At 37.0% G+C, this 25623-nt stretch overlaps 1 protein-coding gene across 2 annotated transcripts in view; it reads left to right on the plus strand.

The window, feature by feature from the left end:
- ATXN10 (ataxin 10) overlaps nucleotides 1-25623 on the plus strand; it is a 100278-nt gene that overhangs the window by 30709 nt on the left and 43946 nt on the right. For both annotated transcript variants that reach the window (XM_021393134.1, XM_021393140.1), the window contains exons 4-8: nucleotides 73-169; nucleotides 1116-1280; nucleotides 12238-12318; nucleotides 18993-19158; nucleotides 23780-23888. In XM_021393134.1, the coding sequence (XP_021248809.1) occupies nucleotides 73-169; nucleotides 1116-1280; nucleotides 12238-12318; nucleotides 18993-19158; nucleotides 23780-23888 (618 nt within the window). The remainder of the gene's footprint in view (nucleotides 1-72; nucleotides 170-1115; nucleotides 1281-12237; nucleotides 12319-18992; nucleotides 19159-23779; nucleotides 23889-25623) is intronic.

A 25623-nucleotide genomic window follows, 5' to 3' on the forward strand; every position in this document is an offset into this window, starting at 1 on the left:
TTTCTCCCCCTTTCTCCCCCTTTCTCCCCCTTTCTCCCCCTTTCTCCCCCTTTCTCCCCCTTTTTTTTCCAGCTTTTCGTTGTAGCCTCCAGTTTCTTGGAAACATTGCAGCAGGAAATGGAGATTCCCAGAACAGCATTTGGAAGTGTGCTTTCCCAGATCTCTTCTTGTAAGTATGGATGCGGCTTTTTTTATAATGTAATTTCTGTGGTTTTATTCAAATCTTTTGTACACTACAGTTGTGCTGCTTCTAGCACCATAAAGCATTAAAAAATAACTTTAGGGAAAATGGGGCGGTTGAGACCATATCCTGTAGATGTTTTTTTTTGTTCGTCAACCACAGGGGTCGGGACCTTTAAAAACCTGCTTGTTCTAAACTGACAGTAAATTGATTTTATTTGACGCAAACTGAAAAAAAAATTGTTTAAATAATGAGCTCCAAGCATAAGCTTTATTTCAGAGGTATTTTCAGAGTAGTTATACACTGCTCGTTTCCAAGAATTTGACTTCTCTTTTATTCACATTGCTTCTGTGCAGACCAGTCAGTTATTTGTGGATTACACAGGAGCTACAAAAAGTGACTTAATCTTTGCATCTTCCATTTCCTTTGCCCCCACCCTAACCTTAATGAAATACCTTTCTGGAGGTTGATTAAATGTGTGTCATGAAATATTACATAAACTGTTTTGTGTGGACACATGACAATATTTTTGGTGTATTTGGCCAAATCTTTCACAATAAGCTACTAATAAAGGCATATTCATTGAATTTGATACTCAGAATGAGTGTATGTTTGGAGTCCACTTGTCAGCACTGGATGTAGGAAGAGGAAGATCTTAAGGTAATAGAAACATGTAATTATAATTACTATTATTTCACTCCTAAATTTCTAGTTAGTTCAGATACTGTACTATTTTTATAAATCACATGTTAAGTTTGACTTTCAGTTGCAGATTTTCTTTCTTTGTAGTTGACTTTCTCTCTTGAGCTATGGCAAACTCATGATTCTCTAAAAGACAGCAGACAAGAACTACTAAACAAGCTGAATGTCCTTAAATGCATTTTTCCAGCATCAGTTTTAACTTACTCTCTTAACTATTAATTTTCTCTTGAAGGACTTGCCTAACCTACAGTGATGAGAAAATTGTTGCCTATTGTTGTATGGTCTTGTTTACCTGCCTTAATTCAGAGAAAGTGAAAGAACTGCTGGATCCTGGAAACTTGTCTGTGGCTCTTCATGTCATAAAAGTCTACAAAGAGCGGTTGGAGTCTGAGTGGTCGTATGTATCTTTAGATGTTTTTCCCTCTTAAATAAGTGTTCTAGTAGCATCAGTCTCTGTGTAAAAATATCTGAATTTGTGACTCTGAAAAGTAGTAAAAGAAAATCTACATAGAAGTTACTAATTGATCTCAAGTTCTTTTCATAAACTTCTGTTGACTCTTGATTTCTCTTAAACTAAGACTTTTTATTGAGGATGTAGACAGGAATTCTAGAATCAGTGGAGTATTCTTGTTATTAACAAATCTGCTGTCTAGTACTACATACGATCATTTTTACATTGAAACAGAGAAGACATGTTGTATATGAATCTTCTAAACTTCATTTTCTTAATTAGTTGGTTTATTCCTCTGAGCTTTGAATTTTTTGCTGATGGCTATTTTTGTAAATATCTCTGTCAGTTTTGCATTTGAGAAATGTTCTGTTCGTCAGCAAGGATAGGCACGATAATTCAGTTTTATTTTTATATGAGAAAAATACTGGGGAAAAAAGGATGATTAAAACAAAACTCTGTATACTTTTCTACCTTTCTCTTGAAGGACATGTTTAAAGTAAAAATTTAATTAGGAATAATTACCAAGGTTTAAATAGATATTTAGAAACTCTGTTTAGAAGAGTTAAGATGATTGAATGAAAAGCAAATTTATTTAATAGATTGCTTTAGTACTGAAAAAAATTGTTTAAAAATTTATTTTTGGATAGTCTTTTTTCCTACCCAGGTCAATTTGCTTAGGACAAAAGTAGTTTTCAGAAAGCAAACTTAGTTTCAGGGTCAGGTGACCAGACTTCCATTTCAAAAGTGACAGACTGAATCCTTAGTTTTGGCCTCTGTCAGTAGAAATACATGTGAAACAGATGGCTTTTCAGGTAATTATCTTGATAATCCTTTGTTTTCTTTATGTATTGAAGATAATATTTTAACTAAGATACGAAAGCCAAGGAATCATAGAATCACCAAGGTTGGAAAAGACCTCTAAGATCATCCAGTCCAACCATCCACATATCACCAATATTTCCCAGTAAAGCATGTCCCTCAGTACAACATCTAAATGTTTCTTGAACGTCTCCAGGGTTGATGACTCCACCACCAGCCTGTTCCAGTGCCTTACCACTCTCTCAGAGAAGAAGCAGTGTTTCCTGACATCCAACCTGAATCTCTCCTGGTGCAACTTGAGGCCAGTTTCCTCTAGTCCTATCGCTAGTTACATGGGAGAACAGGCTGACTCCCACCTCACCACAGCCTCCCTTCAGGTAGTTGTGGAGAGCAATAAGGTCACCCCTGAGCCTCCTCCAGACTAAATAATCCCAGTTCCTTCTGCCACTCCTCATAAGGCCTGTGTGACAGATCCCTCATCAGCTTTGTTGCCCTTCTCTGAACTTTTTTTCTTACTCCACTTAGCCATTGTATAAACACTAATATCATGCTTTGATCTTAGACCATACAGTGCAACTTGTGTACCTACAGTGTGTGGCATATTTCTGAGTACTGAAAGATTTGGGAGAGCCTACCAAGTTAGTTTTGAGTGGAACAGTTTTTTTTGTTGTTTTTTTGCAGTATCTGTATTGCAAACTAGCAAGAGTTTTTGTTTATTTGTTTTGCTTTCTTGGTAGTATTGACATAGCTTGTATTTCTTAGGCAACAAGTTGTTCTTTAGCTTCAATTACAGAGGATATTTACTTAATCTTATGAATCTGGTTATGTTTTCACAAGGTAACAGGTTGTATTTTAGATTCTTCTTTACTTCCTACCTCTTTCTATAATTTTGCTATTTGTGAAGCACATAGTATAAGAGCGTTATTACACCTCATGCCATACAGCCAGACCTTCTTGCCTAAAAATTTCTCCTTATTATCTTGAGTGTGAGAATACTACTTGTCTTGAGGGTAGTCTTGAGATGGATCTGAAAGCCATTGTCATTCTTTACTACTAATTTTCCTCCTGTGAATGGATACACTCATGTAATACTATGATGGTATCAGGTTAACCCTTCTGTTGCTTTCTTTTTCTTGCTCCTGTTGCTGAGCATGAGGAGAGGCACCAGCCAGCACTTCTGTTGACTTTCTCATGTCCTCCCTACTCTAGCAGTTTTTTCCCCTAGTTCTCCAAACTTAGGAGAAAGTTCTACTGATTTCCAGCAGTATTGCATCTGCTTTTTGTAGAAAACCTGTTGTGGACTTCTCATTGCTCTCTACTTACTAGAGTAAAATGCTGCTCCACTCTGAATGCATAAGCTGGAATTCTTTTGAGGTGTAAGTGCCCTTCTGTTAGAGCTGTTATTTAGACTTGATTTGATAGTGTCCAGAAATTTCTTCTTAACGTGTTCTCTGCTCTGAAGAGAAAAGCAGTAAACAGGATTTCTTATTTTGATAGAAGTGGTGTTCTTTGAGGAAAGTTGAAGGTTCTTGTCCTGGCTCTCTGACTGCACTGTAGAAAAAATATTTGGTCAGCAATTCATTGAAAATTTTGGAGCTGTACTTCACCTCTCACTGAAGTACAGTCCTAGTGGTGTGTTTAAATGAATTTGCGTAGCTGCAGTATTTGCAACAAAGCCAGTACTTTGTTGTGAAGATTTGAGTCCGTATGCCATGGCTACCACAGTGCACAGCAACTATTTCGAAGCAGCTGTTATTGCATTACACAGCTTAGCCAAAATACAAACTAGTCATCTTCCGAGAGGTTATGCTCACTGCCAGACTCATATGTGACTGAATTCAGAATGTTCTTATTTTAAAAGTTAAAAATATTACTTAATTTCTGCCTACCTTCTTGTGTCTCAGTTTGAGCATCTGCTTTCTTATTACACTGAATAAAAAGTGTATGCCACATGTGTTTATTCATCTTGGCTGTGCTTTCTTGCTGTCAAATGCTGCTTTTACGTACTGAAAATCTTTCTTTGAATAACCGAATGAGTTTTGGTTATAGGCAAACCATTTATTCATGTTTTTATTCTATTTCATTTTATTACTTGCAAAAGCTTATGAGTTAGTGTTCCTCTAGAGTTAGTATCCAATGAATTCTGCAAATAATCGTGATAATTAAGTTATTTTCCAGTTGCTGCTATGAATCTTTAGGACAGAGAGAGGACAGGCAGGAGAAACATTTGGATTTAAGGCAATTGGATGAACTATAGTCTCTCCCATGGGGTTCTTACTTCTTCTTTCTGCTAGCACATGTTGGGTTTCCTACTGTAGCCCCATCACAGCAGGAGAAGCACATCTTTAAAGCACATCTTTTTCTCAATCAGTTCTTACTCAGTTCTTGATCCCACATTCATGTTTAGAGTCTAGATTTCCATCTCCATGCTGGAAAAGTCCTCAGGGAGAGTTCAGGAGGAACCTCATTCCAACCTTTGGCTTCTGACAGTCCTTCTTCCACCAGTCTTGCAACAGTTCTGCAGGAAGAAGGCTTTATCAGAGAAAATCTGAGATTATTCTAAGTAGTTCTTGATGAGAGCTTTCTCTTCTAGAAGTGGCTGTTGGTGGCAGAACTCCTGCAATTCCTGTGTTGACTGCAGTAAACTCCTTTTCCAATTAAAAAGGGTGAAGGAAGCATCTCTGAAGCCAGGGCATAGTTTTCTGAGTTCCCCTTCACTTTTGCCTACTTCTTGAATCAAAAGCTATTCAGTAGAAAACAAGGATCTCCTGCTAGGAAAGAGGGACTGTCTGGAGTGTTGCATATTGGTGGCTATGCTTCCTGAGGGGAGTGGGTTATGAGAGAGAAGAGCTCAGGTTAGCATCTTCTGAATCTGTTCAGTGGTGGAAAGCAAGCTATCCATTTTTAAAAGCATTTTTTTGAAACCCAAAAGGTATGTTTTGCAGATCAGCATATTGAGATTTTTGAGACTAAGCACTGATGCATTTATATAAAATTTTTGTAGGCGGATAGCATAACAAAAAATATCTCTGAACTTAGAAGAAAGGGAGGTAACAGTTTAGTGATACACACCTACGTTTGTCTTTCTCAGTGACGCACACTTTTTTAGTAAGTGTTTTCTGTAGCACACTCTGAGCTAAGAAATAGTTAATAAAGTTAAGAACTAAGTTGGTTCTATAAGGAATGCCCTTGTAGAATCATACCTGTTTATCCATACCAGATGTTCTGAAGGCTCATTTCATTAAGCTTGTGGTTACTTGTAAGCTTCAGAAATGCTTCTATCTCTGAAATCTGTTAAGTTGCAGAATGTAATTCATACATTTTACTGATACCTTCTCCTCTTTCTCTTTTAGAAGCTTGATCCTCTAAACAGATCCAAGATACTTTTTAACATTTCTTTCTTTGCCATTTTTAATATTGGATACAGCATTACTTCAAAATAGCTTTAATTAACATTTATTAGGTGCTGTATTTTTGAACTGCCTCTAAACTTTCAGTCAACACAGCTTCTTAACTTGTTCCATGGCAGCAATCCTGTAATCTTGAATGCTAGGCAATATACTGAGATTGCTGCTGGTCTGACTCCCAAGAGTAATGATCTGAGGGAGGCATCTCTAACAGATCTTCAGAATGTAGCTGGACTGGATGTATACCCCTTTGTGTTGTAGCCTTTGGCTAAAATGTTAGAACAAGACAAAACTGGAAGTTTTACAGACTGAAAGCTGTTGAAACTTACCTGTCTTGTCCTGAATGTTTGGATCTGTATTTGGGCCTGTAAAGAGTGCCCAGAGCTTACTGCACTCAGAATGTTTGGGGGAGAATGATGTTAAAGAATGTGATTCAAAGCGTAAGTCTTTGCAAAGACTGGCTCTGCAGAAACAAGTTAGTAAGTTTCTTTTCTTTGGTTTGATTTATGCCACATTAATTAAATGATCCTATCTGCTCAACAGTTCTTCGCTATGTAATTGTTTTCTGGAAAATGCAGGGACCTTTGTAATGTGCATTTACTGTCTAGGATGTTAGCATAGCATAAGAACACGTACCTGCTGACTTCGGTGGAAAATCTTCTAAGCTGCTACAGCTTGGTGTGTGAGTTACTGTTCCTGTCCTGCCTTTAGTCCTGAAATCTTGTCCTTTAATGTAGGCTCCCCTCTGAGGAGCTGGTTGTGATCTTTGACTTCCAGTTTGCACTGCGCATGGTCACAATTGTGGAATTAGCATTCCTTCTTGCAAGTGGAAAGGTTTTAAACCTCTATTTTTTTCCTGTTGTTTCCACTTTAGTATTAGTTCTTTTTTATTTGATCTCTGACAACAGGTCTTCCTGTTAAACTGTAATCAGTCTTTCTGCATTATTCGTATTTAGGTTTTACTTTCTCCAACGTGTAATCCACTGGTTTCCATTCAAAGGAATGAGCATGGTTTGCAAGCCTCTGTGAAAACAATCCTTTATTTTCTGTGTATCCTCATCTTTCCAGTGTACCTCCATAATGGCATGCTAATGCACTTATGAAATATTGGCACTTTTATTTTGACCATATCTTAAGCATGTATGTGAATATACTTAGTCCATAAGGTAGTATTCTTTTTACAGCGCTGCTTTCTTTTGGCAACTGCTGCCTGCCTAAGGATACTATCTGGGAATTGGTCAGATCCTTCCCTTAGGAAACAAAGCTGGAACACTCTGTTCAGTAACTGAAACGTGTTTCCCACTCGCTATTCCCATGTGACTACTACCAAAATCTAAAGAATCCTCTGTAACAAGCTCCTCTGCAGCAATTCCAAGGGAAGAAGAAAGCACAAGCAGTACCCAGCATTACATGTGCAGTATGATGAAAAGGCTTGCCAAACTGCCATTTTCTTTTCCAAAAACTTTTTTGTTTTAAACCTGCAGAAGCCTATGCCTTTAGGCTCTGGAAAATTGTGGAGCCTTTAAAAAGTCATTCCTCTGTGTTTCCCCACATGTACACATCCACTCCCTTTTGTGTTTATATTAATCAGCAGCAGTGAAGTGTTTGACACAGTTTAGAAGCTGCTGTATTTAGAAGAGAAACCAGCACAGAATGCCACGTGAAATCTATTTTAGAATATTGAGCCTGCAAACATATGTGTTTTGTAAAATAATTAGGAAAAAGTAGTACAAAACTACATTATAATTTATCCTAACCGAGACCAATGTGAAGTCTAAAAGCTGTTTATTTTAGAAATAGTTTGGTGGTTCCATTAGAGATGAGAGTATAGCTTTGTCATCAGTTTTTCCAAGTGTGTGCACAGGGCAGTGTTACTACTATGAAAAAACAGGTTGCATTTTCGATTCCTGAAAAGCAAGGAACAGAAATCCTCCATTTTAAATAAAAGGCATAATATGCCTTTTGGCTTCCAGAAAAATGATATTAAGAGTATGGTCAGCTGTTTGGCATTGGAAATAAGATTTTCTGAACATCTACTTTTTCTTTTTGAAACCACAGCTCGATTATGACTGTAAAGATTAGGATGTGGGGCTACCCCTCCCCATTTTTTGCCTTTGGTTATTTTGTCCTGGCTTATGGAAAGAAGTGTGGACAGAAACTAGTTGCTCCTGTGGCAAGGAGTCTTGCCCATGGGCACAGATTTAAAGACAAAGATGGAACTCCTCAGTAGAGTGCTTGTTGCTTAATTGGTATGCATGTCATGCAGAAACCAGAAAATGTTACTTTTTTTTCTTTTGGGGCTGGCAAATCTGTCTCTCCTCTCTGATAGCTTAGGGTTTCCCCTGCCCATTCTACTCTTCAGAAGGTAATTCTTATTTTTAATTCCAGGGAAGTTCGAGTTATGTTGCAGGTTCCAAGTTCAACTGTGGTTTTAAATAGTACTGACAGTTGGAAAAGTTTCCTTAATTGTAGAGATCTGAGTAGCTTCTACTTTCTATTTGCAGTAGCAGCATATTGGCACAGATTTCCCCATTCTCTCAAAGCTCAAGTTCACATGTTTATTTGTCCTGTTACATCTTTCTTCGTATGTATTTTATGGAGACAGAGGAGTAGAAAGTAATTCTGTTGCTAATAATCTTCCAATTTTTTGCTTGGTAGCACTTCAGGAAAAAAAAGTGATTCCAAGTTTGCCCAAAAGTAAAAATAAATCTCCTTTCAGTGTCTTTCAGATGTAGCTATCAAATTGAACAGGAGTATATTCTAAATCAAAGAAATATTATAGGTAGTTTGAAGCTGGTCTTCTAGACCTGAGAGTTGACTTAGTGGACCATATCATAGCCTATGCAAGGAGGATTCATTCATTATAAGTAATGACTTCAGAAGATGGAAGGATATTCACTGTTGTCTTATTCTGTTCAGGAGAAGAGTATTGTTACTATACTTGGGATTGAGCCTTAAATATAAAAATGTTTTTCCGTACTCTCCTTTTGAGCAAGGAGTGTTTTAAAGCTGCTGTTTGGGTAGGGTGAATTACACGCACTCCAATACCTATTTGTTTTTTTTGTTTATTTATTTTTTGTCTTCTTTTAGTGGTTCAGATAGAATGCTTATGTTGTATTGTGGAAGGCCAGAAAATACTTCTGCTTCTCAAATGTGTTCAGGTCCCAAGCACATTGTTTTTTGTTATTGTTTGTTTGTTTTAACACCTATAAAGGCTAGTGAGACAGCTTTTAAAGATTGGCTGCCTAATAAAAAGTCATTTGGAATATACTGAGTGCAAATGTAGCTTATACCATTTTGTCTTGTCTCATGCTCAGGTTCCATTTGGTACAGTGAAACCCTTTGCTATTTTTAAATCTTTGAACTGAGCATCTCCTCCTGTAGTTACCTACTATGTAAGTGCTTGATTTTTTTTTTTTTATTTTTATAAGATTTTAGACAAACAATTTTTTAAAGTCAAGAACACTGGCATATTTAACACTGTTAATTTGCTACTTTGTTATGCTTGTGTAATAACTTCAATTTTCACCTTTTCCTTCTCTGAACTACAGTGGTCCTCAGTTTATCCCAGTGGTTCTTGTGTTGGTCTCCAAAGAGTTTTCGATCTACCATAAAAGCCTTTTTTGGGCATCTGAAATGCCATATTAAGTTAATAATCCAAAACCAAATGTCTTTCTTAATTCAGGCTTCTGGATAGTCTTATTTTCCTTCTTCTCCCTTACCTAAATGAAAAACAGGAGAGCTGAAGACTGAAGATAGCAACTTAAATTTATTGCACCCTTGTTAAACTACCACCAGAATTTCTGAACACTGTATCCAGAGATAAGTGCTTTCACTACTGATTTTTTGTTGGGGTCTTTTGGTAATGCACTTGTAAAACATGTTAGCGCTGTATTCTTTCATGCAGTAATGTAGGAAGTGGATAGGATAAAAGAGAAAACCAAATGTGGAATGAATTTCTTTGGCTTTACATATTGCCTTGAAATTAAAAGGTAAAGGAGCACATATAGAAGTATACGTACATTTATGAGCAAAAACTTTCTTCTAAAATACTGCAGACTTCTCAGGCAGTGGAATTCTAGTCCATAGCATGTGAAAGATGCATGTGAATAAATACAAGAGTGTAGGCCAAATAATGACTGAAATACAGATCTTCCACTTAGCAGTAGTAACCACCAGTTTGCAATTATTAGCATTATATGGGGTATTTTTGTGTGATAATTATTGAGTTTTTTTAACTGCAAGATAAGTAACCAATAAGATTTCCCTAAAGTAATATTGATCATGAAAATTAGGATATAAATTTATAGTTCCAATTGCAAAATTGAAAAATCAGGTTTCATGTTGTTCTTTAAATACAATTTTAACATGCTTCATTGTCAACTGAAATTTTTACGTTACAAAGCTACACAGTACTGTGTTCTGCACAGCTGTAGTTACTGGTTTGGGATTTGCTTGTTTCTTTGTCCTTTTTATGATTCCAGATGGAAACCTTTGCTTCTACTCAAATTCTTAAGAAATACAGTCATTTATCATCCTGAAGGTTTAACTCTAGATAGGTCTTATGCCATGAATTGTTGGTTCAGGAGCTTTGGAAGTATCCCCCTTGACTGCTGTGGCAATGGTTTGATGAAATTGTGGTGTTACATCCGAGTCTGTGCTGCTTAGTGTTGAAATACATAACGGCTGCGCCAAAAGTAATGTTTCCTATTTTATTATGTTGGCCAGTGATATCAGAACCAGGTGTTGGTAGGATAGCAGTAAAGTTGGACCTTCCCACCAATGTTTCATTAAATTTTGTTGCCATGTGACAGATTGCAGCAGAGGGACAGTCTGACAAAATGATGTCTGAAATGGAAGTGCATATGAAGCAAAGGGGTGTCAGTGAATTCCTTCATGTGGGAAAAAATTGCATCCGGTGACATTCATCTACACTTGCTGAATGTTTAGGGAGACCAAATTGTGGTTGTTAGCACAGAGAGATGGTGGGTTGTGTGTTCCAGCAGTGGTGACTATGATGGTGGGTCTCCTCTCCTGGTGCAGATTTTTACAAGCGCAGCATGCGGGCTCTTGTTCATCTCTGGCAAAAACTGCAGGTGGTGACTATGTTGGTTGACGTTGTTGGCTGACGCTCGGCTAAGCACAAGCCAGCAGTGTGCCCAGATGGCCAAGAAGGCCAGTGGCATCCTGGCTTGTATCAGAAATAGTGTTGCCAGTAGGAGTAGGGAAGTCATTCTCCCTCTGTACTCAGCCCTGGTGAGGCCCCACCTCGAGTACTGTGTCCAGTTTTGGGCCCCTCACTGCAAAAAAGACATTGAGGCCCTGGAGCATGTTCAGAGGAGGGCAACAAAGCTGGTGAGGGGTCTGGAGCACAGGCCTTATGAGGAGCGGCTGAGGAAGCTGGGATTGTTCAGTCTGGAGAAGAGGAGGCTCAGGGGGGACCTTATCACTCTCTATAACTACCTGAAGGGAGGTTGTAGTGAGCTGGTGGTTGGCCTCTTCTCTCTTGTAACTAGTGAGAGGACGAGGGGGAATGGCTTCAAGTTGCACCAGGGTAGATTTCGACTGGACATCAGGAAATACTACTTTTCGGAAAGAGTGGTCAGGCACTGGAATGAGCTGCCCAGGGAGGTGGTGGGGTCGCTGTCCCTGGAGGTGTTCAAGGAACATTTAGACATTGTGTTGAGAGACGTGGTTTAGTGTGGTAGGTGGATGGTTGGACTGGATGATCTTGTAGGTCTTTTCCAACCTAGCTAATTCTATGATTCTATGACTCTATTTGGAGAGTGGAATGTTGGTGGGAGGTGGATGAAATATTAAAAATGCTTGGTTTTCATCATACTATGCCTATTCTTTACAGTAGCTTCATGAGCAGAGGATGTTTTGAGATTTGTTCAGTAATTCATTTATATTTTATAGGGATAAACACAGATTGAGGAAATTCATAATTTGGTATTTGTATACCTATGCAGAATACATAACACTGTCACTACTGCTAGGATCATAACTTGAGGATTTTTTTATTATTATTATTTTAAATGATACTGAAAGTACATGGCTAGGTTGAAATTACAGGGCTGATGTGTAATGTTGTGAATCATACTTCAGAAAGTGATCAGTGTAAATACCAGCACAAGGATAGTCCATATTTCATCCCCTTTCAGAGCAAGGAGTTGAATTTTGGATATTGGCTTCAGTTTGTGTTAAAGAAGGCGAGTGTTTTTGGCAAGTTAAGAAAAGTGTTTTGCTGCCGTGCATCTGACAACACAGTTTCTGTTTGCTTTGATGCTTTGTTAGATTTTATTATTTTACTGAGAATTTATTTGGACATTTTTCATGACTGATGCGCTTAAAAACAGTGTTGTGATGAACAGCATAATAGCATTCAAGCCTAGACTTCGGCTTTTTGCTGAGGTACCTAAAAATTGGATTAGTCATTTATTATTGGAATTGTGGCATTCCTTTTCTATAACTGCTGAAAGATTTTAATTAGCTTTCCTCTGAACTTGTTTGGAAGTGGGAAAATGTTGGGAGAATGATAAGCAATTAGAAAAATAGTACTTGAAGTACGTCTAATGGTTCTTTACAAATAGAATTAAGTAGCACCGTTTGGAATATACGAGGAAGCTGTTTTCTTTGTAAAACCAGTAATAAATATTTTTCTTTTTTTTCTTTAGGTTCTTGATTGTTACAGACTATTTGCTGCAGTGTCCAGAGTTGGTAAAAACCCTCTATGCCAAACTGAGCAATCAAGAAAGGTAACCCCAAAACCAGTGTGGCTTTTAGTATTTAGCATTCCATATAGAGTATCCTGTTCACATGATTGAAAAACTGTGTGGTTCATAGTTGGCACAAAATCTCTAAGTACATGTTTCTATGTCAGTAATGGTTTTAAATTGGTTGGTTAACATTACAGTTTAGCCACAACTGGCAGTGATTTATGTAGGGTTGCAGAATCCAGGTTGGCGCCATTACTTGGTAAAGAAATACTTCAAAAAAAAAAAAAAAAAAAAACCCAAAAAAGCAATGAAAAAAAAAAATTCATGCCTGTGCCTTGATTTCATAAGAGCACCATACCCTGCAGTTTCTTACAGCTATATGTGAAATGTCTTCATCTGTTCATGTGCCCATTGTAATTGTAAGAAATGAAAAGGAAGCCTTTACTGAACTTGCAAGTATACCTAGTACTGGTTAACAGAACATAAAGAACCAAACAAAAGTAGATGTGCAGATGCTTGTGGTTACTTAATCTTTTTAGTATTTCCATTACTGAAAATAATATTAAAATATTCTCACATTTTGTGATCCTATGTTTATATATCCAAAATAGCTACCTATTGGAGGTAAAAGACAACACATTAAAAAAAAAAAACCAAAAACCTGTGATTTATGTTTTTTTCTGTGTAATCTTGGTCTGACTAAAGCCACAGTGTTATTACAAATGATGGTTCAGACAGATGATAGAGGAACAAAAGAAGTGTGTTATAAGTTGAGATCTGTAGGTAAATAGCATTGATATCTAGGCAAGGGATGGGAATAATAAGGAGGGATATACTGTCTTTTCTTTGGGCTAACCAACAGGGAATGGAAATGAAGTATATACTTACAGTGTGTACTGGTGGAGGTTCGTTAACCAAGTAGTGGGAGAGGCTGTTGTAAATAAATGAGCTAGATTTAATACTTTTGAGGGGTGTCTTGAGTGGCATTTTGTTTGTTTTTGTAATCCTCTTGAGGACAGCCAAGACTGGGTTAGGTTGTTTATTTGCTTTTACATCAGTAAGTCTAATCAGTTTGTGGAAAGACCTCTGCTGAGTTCATTTCATGCGCTGTACAGATGGTGATGGGCTACATTGACAGGAAGTATGTTTGTGTAGGTGTATGGATTTTCACTGAATTTATTACCGGTTCCAAGAGTTCTACAAATCAACTAAACTCTACTATGTTTTTCAAAAAGAAGACTACAGTTCAGCTGTGAAATTGATGCCACTTGATTTACTGTCAAACAAATGGAAATACTTGTTGTAGAAATAGTTCTTTTGTATCTCAGTTAAAAACAAAAAGCAAAAACAACCCAGCAGTGGCATCTTTCTGTGCAACTTTCTAGCATATTTAAAAATGCATTCTTTTGAGATATATGAGAAGACAAATCTAGTTCAGATAAACACATTTTGACTGTCATTAACAGGAGAAAAAAAGTGACAATATAAACCGAAGCATAGGGAATTCATTGTTTCGAAATGAGACAAGGAGCCTTCACCGCAAGAGTGCCGCATTGGTGTCCAATAAGGCTGACTGAGCCAAATAAGCGGAGAAAGGACAGATGCGGTATTGAGGTGTTTGGAGAAGGCAGCTTGAGCTCATGAATAAATGGTACCTCTCAGTTACAGTGTTTTCCATCACGCACATTAAACACATTTACTTTAAATATATTTACCAAAAAGAATTAACTATGTTGAGAAAGTTTGCTAATGCATACATTAGTAGTGACTCTTAAAGTTGTCAGTTGCCTTAGATAACCAAGTATATGCAGTTGTATAACCACAGTATTTGCGCTATTTGCAGTATTTGCACTATTCAAAGCATTTCCTGTAATTGAAATCTAGTATATTTGTGATATTGTGGCCACAGTGAGTGCCATAAAGTAGCTCTTCTTGTTGTAGAAGTGGTTCTGGAATCTGAATTTCCAATTAAAAGACAAATTCCTGACTTCTGAACAATTTTCTTTTTCATTTCCAAACAAATTTAAGCAATTTGGTGTTGCATGCCTGAGTTTGCAAATGGCCTGGAATAAATACTGTGAAAACGTGATCAACTCTTTTAATGATATTCTTGCTCTGAAAAGTGTATGATGATGTGACAGTGCCTGCTATTTCTCCACAAATTATTACTGCGGAAACATATAGCTATGGTATTGAGTGAGAAGATTGTACAGGTACTTGAATTCATTTCCAGATTTGAGATTTCCCTGCGTATGTGTGCAAGTATTTGGCAGAAATATTTAGAAAAAGCCTACTCAAGTTAGTCATGAGAGTGTACCGTTTGAGATAATGCCTTGGTAGTCTCAATTACATTGTAAAACGTTCGAAATGCATACATCTGTTGTCCTTTTTAAAGTGTCTTGCATTAATCAACAGCAACAAAGCTACAAAACAAACGTTTAAGATGTTTTTAGGACTCTGGACTATTAGCAGATTTAGTTTCAGATAGAGTTCTCTATGGATGATGTATCGAGTGCTGAAATTGACAGCAGTGAAATTGGTACTCAAGTAATGTAACTGGCACCTCTTCTTGCAACAGGGCTGCTGATGTCCATCTTGTGGCAGGTTTTCGTTCTTGGTTTACAGACATAAAATAGCTGAAGTTAATTCTGGGATTATAGTCCATCCTGAATTTTCCAGTTTACAGTCAGTTACATTTACGTAAGGTGCTTACAAGTACATTTATTGTTTCAGATCAAAAGAATTGGGGTATTTTGAGAAAGGAGTTAATTTGTCTTACAGAACCATTGTTGTTAGTGGAGTGCTGCAGAGCGGAAATGTCCCAGTGTCATAGAAAGAATATTACAATTGTCTGGCATTTTAGAAGGTGTATAGATGGTACGCATTTGCTGTTTAAAAAAAAAAAATGTTGAATGATAATAAAATTAATGAAATTTTACATTTCTATTTTTAGACAAACTTAGCAGAACTTCACTTTACTTCGTAACAATGGGCTTCCAGATTTAAATTGTACATTAAGGTTGTAATATGTTGCAGCTTCTGAGAGACAACAGCATGTTTATTGATGATTGCAAGTACTTTGTACTAGTTGTTCTAAGTTTTTCCTAATCTGATTAGATTTAGGAGGAAATGAATTAAATTTGGTTATGGGGTGGGGGGGAAGCAAACAGGAGATTGACAAGGATCTTCCTAAGCAGTGCCAAAAAAAACCAAAAAGGGAAGATAACACTTACTAGCATGATCATTTCCAAATAAATGTTATAAACACATACATTTGTTTTCAGATATTGAATGCTAAGAAAATTTATGGTAAGACATGCTAAAACTGGTACTAGCATTTGTCATGTTTTGTGGCACTTTTTTGTTAATTGTTTACATTTAGCTGTCATCTGAATGGCTAAACAACTGATTGTATAAAAGAAATGAGCAAATTGTATCATTTGGGAGAGGTAACTTGGAAAAATTCTAGGGAGTCTTGGAAGAAAAATGAGAGAAACAATAGAGGAGAGGGAACTTGCATCAGAACAAAAAGCATTGCTCTCAGGAAATTTTTGGCTGAATGCCAGACTTGCTTGAAATTCTGAGGAAAGATGAGCATGTCCTGAATGACTGCCTGGAAGACAACTCAGTAAAAGTCTTGACGTATAAATGCCTGAAGAGAACAGAAAAACTTCACAGACTGCCTGCATGTAATTTCTTTTAAATGTCACTGCTGTTTCTGTGCAGGATTATAGTTGCCTCGCAGGGTACCTGATTGTATTCCAAGAGGAAGAGTAACGCTAAAAATTTTCTTATTGGTAGTAATTTTGTGTCACTAATACAGTTTATGCAAATATAGCGTGACCCTCTAACTTCTTTACGGAAGAATTGCTTGTCTATTTTAAACATGGTTATTTGGTTTATTGGCGCAACAGTAGCTGACTAGTATACTGTTATACAGGAGATAATATTTTATTGGAAAAATTCCAGTTATCATTTGAGGAGCCTTTTTTCACAGCTCAACGTATACTTGAAATGCTCTACACTTGGTAAAAAATCTAGCCCTGTCTTGGGGATGAATGAAATATCAATGCAGTTAACCTGATTTTAGTCTACGTTGCCAGATCTGAAAGCCTAGGGACGTTGGTTGATGGTAATTCGTAGATGGGAAGGCTTATGATGCCTAGTTTTAAACTGTAGGACTGTTCTGTATTGTTATTCCATCACATTTTTAAGTGAAGCCTGTGAGAGTTTACCAGTGTTTGGCAGGCTTCTGACTTAAGTCCACCGTTTTGCCAGTGTGTTGAGTACATTTCTGTGCTACCACGCTGAAAAAGCATTTTGTGGTCATTCAGATAATTGTTTAACACAGCTATATTAACAGTATTTAGGGCTAAGTTTAGCAAGAACTGAGTAACTGTTACTTGATTAATAGGAGTGAGGTTAGTAAAGCAGTGACCATGCTATTTCCACAGAAAAAGACATTGTTCTTTCTCTTCTGACAATTTCCTTGGTAAATTTAAAAAGAAAAAGAGAAAAGAAAAACGTCTGAATTGCTCCACATGTGTAAATGTCAATCCTTCCATTTGAATTGTAAATATTTTAGTAAAATAGCCTACTGTTGAATTCATTCAAAAAATAGAGCTCTTTCAGATTGAGAGAATTACAGTTAGCTCCACTAACCCATGCTCTCTCTTCTGTGCTGGAGTTCAACAGCAAATCTGTGGTAGAGCCTCTGCCACATTAAAGTTCTGTTTCCACAAAGTACTCTGAGTTTGCCATGACAATGTGAAGGGGTATCAGAAATAAAGCAACATTAGAATTGCTAAAAGAAATGATCCGAGTACATTTTGTAGAGCAGCTATGTTAAGTATCCACTTACTTTTAATACACTGAATTACTCCCATTGGATATATGAATAATTAACTTGGATTTACAATAATCCATCGAGTGACAATTGTAAAAGAGCCCACTGTATATATGAGGGCTGCTCTGAAAGTAATGCCTCCTATTTTAATATGTTGACATAACATGTCAGAGGTGGATGTTGGTGGTATGACAGTAGAGGTTGAACCTTCCCAGCAGCATTTCATTAAATTTTGTTGCCATATGACAGATGGCAGCAGAGGGGCACTCTGACAAAATGATGTCTGAAATGAAAGTGCATGTGAAGCAAAAGTGTGTCAGTGAATTCCTTCATGTGGAAAAAATTGCACCCAGTGACATTGATCAATGCTTGCTGAATGTTTAGGGAGACCAAATCATGGACGTTAGCACAGTGAGATGGTGAGTGGTGTGTTCCAGCAGTGATGACAGCGATGTGAAAGACAAGCCACGTTCCAGATGGCTGTGAACGACTGTCACACCACAAAATGAAGAGCATCTCCATCAGTTCATCACAGGGAACTGTGTGTGAAGCTGAATATTGGCTTCAGTATGTTGGAAACAATGGTGGCAATGTTGGAATATTGCAAAGTTAGCATAAGGTGGGTCCCACAGATGGTTACACTGGAACAGAAGGAACATCATCTGCAAGTCTTTCAGGACCTATTGAGCCAATATGAGGCTTAAGATGACAGTTTCCTGGATTGCATCCTTACTGGTGACAAGACGTGGTGTCACCACTACAGGCTGGAGTCAAAGTGACAATCGTGGAGTGGCAACGTGAGAATTCCCCATCAAAGAATAAGTTCAGGGCTCAGACCTCAGTGGATAAAGTGATGTGCACTGTCTTTTGGGATAGGAAAAGGATCATCCTTCAGGATTTACTGGAACTCAGACAAACTATCAGCCGTTATCACTGACTGTGCTGAAGATTTGAACTTCTTGAGTCAGACCAGAGAAGCAGACAGTCTTTCTCTTGCAATATGATAACACCAGGCCCCATACCATTTTGAAGACCTTGGAGCACATTGCCAATCTTAGCTGGACTCTCCTTTCACACTCACTGTGTAGTCTGGATTTGGCACCTGCTGACTTCCATCCGTTCGGGCTGATGAAAAATGGAATGGACTCCATGGACAACATTTTCCTAGCAGCAATGCCATCGTAGCAGCTGTGAAACAGTGGATCACCTCTGCTAGCACAGATTTTTGCAAGTGCAGTTTGCAGACGACTTATTCATGGCTGGTGAAAATGCATAGCTAATGGTGGTGACTTTGTTAAAAACTTGTGTTTTGTAGCTGAGAATTTGCCCTGTCAAATAGTGTCTTTATATAAGTTGTAGCTTCCATGGAAATAAATAGGAGACATTACTTTTGGAGCAACCTACATATCAATTTTTATTTCCTCTGTTTCTGCTCTGAACTGGTTTAGGGTTGGGGAGGAAGATTAGTGAAGGACTGTGCAAGGCGAGGGCCACGTGGAAGCTGTCAATTAGTCTGTGTTTGGTTTGCTTTACTTAACAGCAGTTTTTAAAGGTGTTTTTGCTGGAAATTTTAGACATACACAATATGCATGGTAATGTTATGTTAGGACATAAGAAATTGAAATACACCTGAGAAAAATATTGACTTGACCATCTGGCCAGATTGTATTCATTAGATGAATTAATTAATGGTGTGCAGAAATAAACCAGCAAATAGGCAGTGATTGCCAGTGTTCTTTGTTTTTTAAAAATCCACTGTTAGTAGCATGCTTATTGTTTATATCGTTTTAAACAACTCTTTAGTTATTCCACTGATAATTCTATGATGCTTAGTGAATATAATTAACAAGGTGTTTTCTGATTCTAGGGTTACTTTTTTAGAGCTGATAATGGCTAAAGTGAGTGAGAAGAACTCAGTTAGCAGTGAAGAAATGAATGTGTTCATGAGACACGCTGACTTCCTTGCAAGCTGTTTCCAAGAGAAATGTGAAGCTGTGCTCAAGGTAACTTCTGTAGCAGATGCAGAAGATGAGGTATGACTAATTAAAACAAACACGTTACAGTATTAGAATGTGAAGTGGTGAATTACTATTTGACTGCATTCCCAAGCTTCCTTTGTGTTAGGAAAGCAGCAATAGAGTTCACAGTACTATAGTTAGGGCTGTCTGTTCATTTTTGTACGATAATTGATGGTCATTTCAATTAATATTTAATACACCAGTAAGCTTCCCAGCACTAATTTTTTGTAAATGCATTTGGCTGCTTGTTGGGCAGATGTTACCAGACTGTTCAGGACCTGGAGCGTAAGCTCTGCTTATGGAATGCGCATGTGATCAGCTCAATGCAAAGCTGCTGTCTGAAATGTTTAATGACCCACCATGGAAGGGAGGGCTTTAATTGCTGACTCCTCCTTGTTTCTATGTAATATGGACCTTCATGCTTATCGCAAGGTGGCACTCCTGGAGTTAGCTTGGGTCCTCAGCATCAACTTGCGGAGCTTACTGGGTTCTTAGTGGCAAAAACTCCCGTCTCCTGAGCCCTCAGACACTTGCCTCAACTCCAGTCCAGTTGGAAGAAATCTATTATTGCTTCAGACTTAATGAAGTGTTTCTGTTGAGGATGACCACAATAAATTCCCTTTGCAAGCTAAATAGGAAAGATTTTATGGGTCGCAAGTAGCTTGTGGGATGCACTTTGAGAGCCTCAGATACAGAGCTGAGTTCTGGATGGTCTTATGTTATTTCCTTCTTACGAAGTATCTAAGAGTTGCTGGCAACCTGCCACACCATATAGTATGCTAAGGAGATTTAGACCATCTAACGGTAGAGGTCTTTTCAAATTATTTGGTGTCATGTTTTTCCTTTTACTTTCAACAAGCTTTTCAAAGACCTAACCAATGCCTTTGGGATCACAGAAAACAGTTGGTACCATATCTTGCGGTGACCTTTTTTGTGTTATGCTATAGGCCACTGTATTCTAAGTAGGTAGTGACGGTAATATTAATCTCAATTCTTGATGTCTTCCATAGAGTTTTTAATCTTTTCAGCTCAGTTGAAGATGAGTTTTTTCTAAGACAATAAGCCAGAATACTCAAAGCCTGAGAAACCTTAGTCAAATACTGATCAATTATACTTAGTTTCAGAAGTGTAGTTAACATATTTTCATAAAAATTTGAAGTTATATTTAAAAAGAAGTCACGACTAGCTTCTGTCCTGACAGAGGAACACTGCAGTGTATTGAAATTTTACTAAATTTATGTGTACTTCAAATTATTTTATGGTTAAGCAAAACTCAGCTGTAATAGTTTATATTGTAGAAATACTTCTGAACAGCTGTCATAATTGTAATTTAAGTGGAAAATAATGATTTTTATATGCTTTTACATGATTACAGTACTGCTGTACTCTCTTACTATTTTTTCTAGTTTAAATTTTACAAATATTTTATATATATGTTGAGAAGTGCTATGAAAATACACCTAAAATCACCTTAGGGAGGAGGTGATAAGCTGGGTGCATAAGAGAAGAAAAACACAGGAATCCTTTCCTTATTTTTCCAAGGAGGTATTTTCACTTCTTGTGTTTCTCCTGAAACACTACTGACTGTACAATATAAGTTGCATTTCAAAACTTAATTGACTACTTCTGAAAAAGGTATCAGCTTGACAGTAAGAGGAAATACACTGAGACAGTTCCATCTTTTTTTATTCATTCTTTTCTTTTTAATCCTATATGGTTCCTTTCCAAGTATTCAGTGGTTTCATCCATAAAGAGCTGAGTATAGTGAGATAAATGGCAATAACTTTTTTTTAAGTGTTTGCATTTGTATATTGATTGTGCTTGTGTTTGTATATTGATTGTATACATTTATTCGTGACACATGCTTGCCATAGGTAACAAAAAAATCCAGATACATTCATAAAACTGTTTCTTACTAGAAATGATGGAAAAATGCACTAATTTCTCTTTGATTAGGTAAATATTTTAGATTTTGCCTAAGAATTGTACTGAGCTGGAGGGGGAAAAAAGAAGTGCAGTTGTGAACAGTGTCTGTCATTAAGAATGCTTTAGTCAACATCTGTTATATTAAGCTCAACTCTGTCTGGACTTCCATTTGGCCCTGAGGCTAAGTGCCTTTGTTGGGCGATGTCTGCACTAGGAAGCTGACATGGCCTCCAGAACTAGGAGGCCACATTTGAAAGCTCTCTGTCAGGAATAGTTCTTGACCTGGCCCAACTCTCAGAGTGTTGTCTCAAGGTCAGATCTACTGCTTAATTTATTATATGTAGATGCTGCTTTTTTTCCCTAAGGAACATTAGGTCTTGTACCTTCTATCTCAAATCACTGAAAACCTAATTCCATGTTTCTGCAGTGTTTAAACCAATGTTTAAAATAGCTTTTCCATTACAAGCCTGGCTTCAACATCAATCTGTTTTCACTAGTCTTCAGCTGTACTTGTAAAATAAAACTCTTCTCTAGATTTTAAATTATTTCATCTTTTTATTAGGAACACCTTTTCTGGGTCTCTCTGAAAATATGTTCAAAAAACTTATAAATAATTTTCTTACTTTTCAGTTTATATCCAAATTCTGATGGCTGCCTGTTTTCAAAATATTTTGGAGTCTGAATAGCATCTTGTCTCTGAGTTGATAAGGAAATATCCTACCTTATTCCCTTTCTTTTATGCAGCCATAGAAAAAAGAAACCTGAAGAGGAAAAAAAAATACAGATTTGAAAAAAATATATATGTATATATGTGCAAAAACATATGTATATTCAAGCTTCATAAGTAGATAAGAATTTGTGGTTTCATTTGTGCTTTTTAAGCTGTCTGTTCCTCTTTTCAGTCCAGATGGAACAGTGGTTGACCTGAGCCATATGATGGGATAAGAGGAAGGGAGAGGAAGTAGTACAAAGTATGGAGAGAGCAGTGAACAAAGGTGTTTTCTTGTTTTCCTTCCTGTTTTCTTGTTTTCCTTCCTGTTTCTTTTCTTTCTTTTAAGGGAGTGGGCAGTAGGGTCACAGTAATGAAAAGTCAAAAAGCATGAGAAATAAGTAATGTCTGGCTTTTCCCAGTATCAGCTACTACAGAGCTTGTATCACATAAGTGGACAGAAAGTGGGGTACATATAGGTAGCAAGGACTGTTGTATCTTCCTGGAGTGATTTATAGCTGCCATGGACATTTGTTTGCTTTACAGTTGTAAAGCATGTAACTCAGTCTTGTAAAGTGCAGCTCTGTGCCCAGAGAGGTTGCAGAGTTTACCCCTTTGGAGGTACTGAAAGGCTGCATGGACGTGGTCCTGGGAGCCCTGCAGAGTATCCTTTCTGGAGCAACGGTTGGAGCAGGTGGACCCAGAGGACCCTGCCAGCTTAAACCAGTCTGTGATTCTGTGATAGTTTTTTGTTGCACGCAGGTCAGTGTTAAGTGTGTGAGCTGAAGAGGATTTTGCTTAAGCTACTGTCTTGCTACAATGCAATATGAGATGAAAAATACAAATACCGTATTGCTGTCTTTGAAATACAATTGAAGTATGCTAATTTTATTCCAGTACAATGATCAATTTATTCAAAGACAGTTTCTGTGCTACTGAAAGCACTTTATTGAATTAACTCAGGGAAGCTGAATTGTACTCTTATGTGAGGAAGAAAGTAGAAATGCAATTTTAGCATCTGGCCTCTGTACCCATTTCTGTTGTCAAAGATTGTTGGAAGAAATAAAGAATGTATATACTCTTAATCCTTGATGTTAAATACTATTGCTGATTATTTAAATTATGCTACATTGTTTATATGAATTCAAAAATATAATGTTATTTGTATGTAAATGTATTCGTTTCCTGGATGAGAAGAAAACAAGATAGAAATAGTTAATGTGGACTGTGTATGAGTCTTTTTAGGGCTACTTTCAGTTTACATACCACACCTTGTGTGGAATCATCTTGCAGTCACAGTATGTTCACAGTATGGTTCTTGAGCAATATGTGTGTTCGGAATTTTACTGTTCACTCCTATGGTAGTTTCTGTAAGTGCTGGATTGTCATTCTAAGCACGCGTCAACATAGCCTGTGAGAAAATATAGTTCTCTAGTTACATAAATAATACACAAATAAGATTGTGTCTCATACCTAACCAAAATGCTGCATCTGTGATCCGAATCCTATTTACCCAAGAATAATGTAGATTCTCGCAGCCAAAGTTCATTTGACCACAGAACTTTACAGAATTCCTGCGGATAACAAATTGGTGTCTTGCAGGCGGTGTTTGTGTCTTTAAAGTGGGACGATCCTACTGAATAAAGTCAAAGAAAACATTTATACAGAAATAATTTTCTCAGCTAGTAATTTTCTGCTTTTCTGCTTGTGGAAGCTACTGTGTTTTTGTTAAAAACATCTGTTATGCCTCTGTTTTGTTTTCCCCATGATTTTTCAGGGCACGTACAACACTGTTAAACTGTAGAAAATAAATTATTTCAGTGCAATACGTTATTGTAGAAAACGATGCCTTTCTTTACACAGATTTTAGTGGCTATTGAGAAGACCTGCAAAAAGAAACTAAGGTTCCGAGAGTTTCTGTCCTCTGACAAATTGTTGAACTTTGATATTCTTATGATATCATTCATAAATCATTTTCAAAAATGTAGCTTTCATTTATAGGAAGCCCTGGTTACTATTCGGCTTCTTGACATTCTTTGTGAAATGACATCAAACAATGGACAGCTAGAGTATCTGCAGTCTTTGCCTGATTTGCTTGAAAAAGCCATAGGTAAGTGAAAGCCACAGAGTTTGTTAGCTGTTGACTTGCTCCAAATCCTGTTGCTCAGTGAATGTAAACGTGTTTTTCGCAACTGGTGGCAATTTTGACTTTGACCTTTTAATAAAATAAATAAATAGGAGATTAAATTAATGTACATTTTCAAATATTTGATTTGTTCCTGGAATTCTTTTGCTGCTCAGCTTGCTCTGTTGGCTCCTATTACCCAACAGAGCCTTTATTCAACTCTCAGCAGTGCGCTATTTATACAGTAAAAGCTGTGCAAAAAAACCTGCTTCCACTGTTCTTCCATGGACTGAATGTGTCGAAGAAGTACCACAAGAAGTAGAAAAGATACTTCTCCATGCCTGTTTCCTTCTTTTTCCTGAATTCCTGAAACTTAAGTACAGTTGACATTTTAGCCAAATTCTGTGACTTTGTTGTTTAGTTTGATAGAAGTTTAGTTTGATAGAAGCTTTCCTCTGCTAAGAAACAGCACACTGACTGTTGCTCACAAATGAAATGAAGCCAAGATGGTCCATAGAGACTCTATATACTCAGAGAGGAAGGAGGATGATGTAACTGACATGACCTTCCTAAATTGTAGCATTTTTTCAGATTGATTATGGTACTTTTTTCTGATTAACTTGTGAAAATTTGATGGATGTTAAAGAGAAATACGTAATACTAAATGGAAAAGAAATATAATACTAAAATGTATATAATACTAAAAATGGATGAAATAAATATTTAATTATGAATATTTTGAGGTATTCTAAGGTTCAGAATAAATTTTAAAAACAACCTCTGTATTTGATTCCAAGGGTATAGCTTTACTGTTTACATTAAAACAGCTGAAGTAAGATATATTCTGTGTGTGTGTTTTGAGGAAACATGAAATGATGTATCATCTGAAGGTTTATATGAATGTTTCAGTACAAACGAATTTCAAGGAGTTGCAGATCAGTAAGCTTAGTAGCTGATAGTCCAGTCCTGTTCTTCTTGCACCTTTTCATGCATTTTCTTTTCAGGTAGATGACTTGCTGTCACTGTATTTTACCTAGACTATAATAATATTTATAAGGTTTACTGGTTTTTCTTGTTTGTTTGTTTTTAAACCTTTTGTTCAGTAGTCTTTCTTAACGGCAGGTAGAAGGTTTGGGAAGACACTGAATTCCCTCTTAGGTGTTTGTGTGTGGGGGAAAATCCTAAAACCATAAGGTGAAAAAGCATGTGAAGTATGATAAGAGATATACAGAATGTTGCTGATTTTTCTGAATTTACAAAGGCAAACAATTTTCCGTGAAAGCAAATTGAGTTAATGGCTCTTTTCTGGTGACGTTATTTAGGGGCTACTACTGCCCTTTGATTATTTCCTTATTTCCACGGTTGAGGAGCTTTTGGTTTTCCTAGTTCTAAAATTGGAACAAGTTGTAACTTTCATGTGGGCTGTAACTAAGCTCTATTACAGCTTTGTAATTCAAATAACTACCAAAGACTTAGTTAACTTTTTATCTGCACTGCCATTTGTCTTCATTTCCTAGATCAGTCATCTGTGAATGAGAAAATAATATGAGGATTTTTGAAGTTTTTTCTAATTTAAATGCAGAAAATCTAGTGCACTTTCCATTATGGATGTTGTCACATTTGGAGCAGAAAAGAGCACAGTGCTTAATTATTATTGCTCTATGCTGTAGCATGGTTTTACTACGTGTTCGTTGACCCAGTGTAAGTTACCTGAAACATC

This window comes from Numida meleagris, chromosome 1, assembly GCF_002078875.1.
Source record: "Numida meleagris isolate 19003 breed g44 Domestic line chromosome 1, NumMel1.0, whole genome shotgun sequence".
NCBI classification, from domain to species: Eukaryota; Metazoa; Chordata; class Aves; order Galliformes; family Numididae; genus Numida; species Numida meleagris.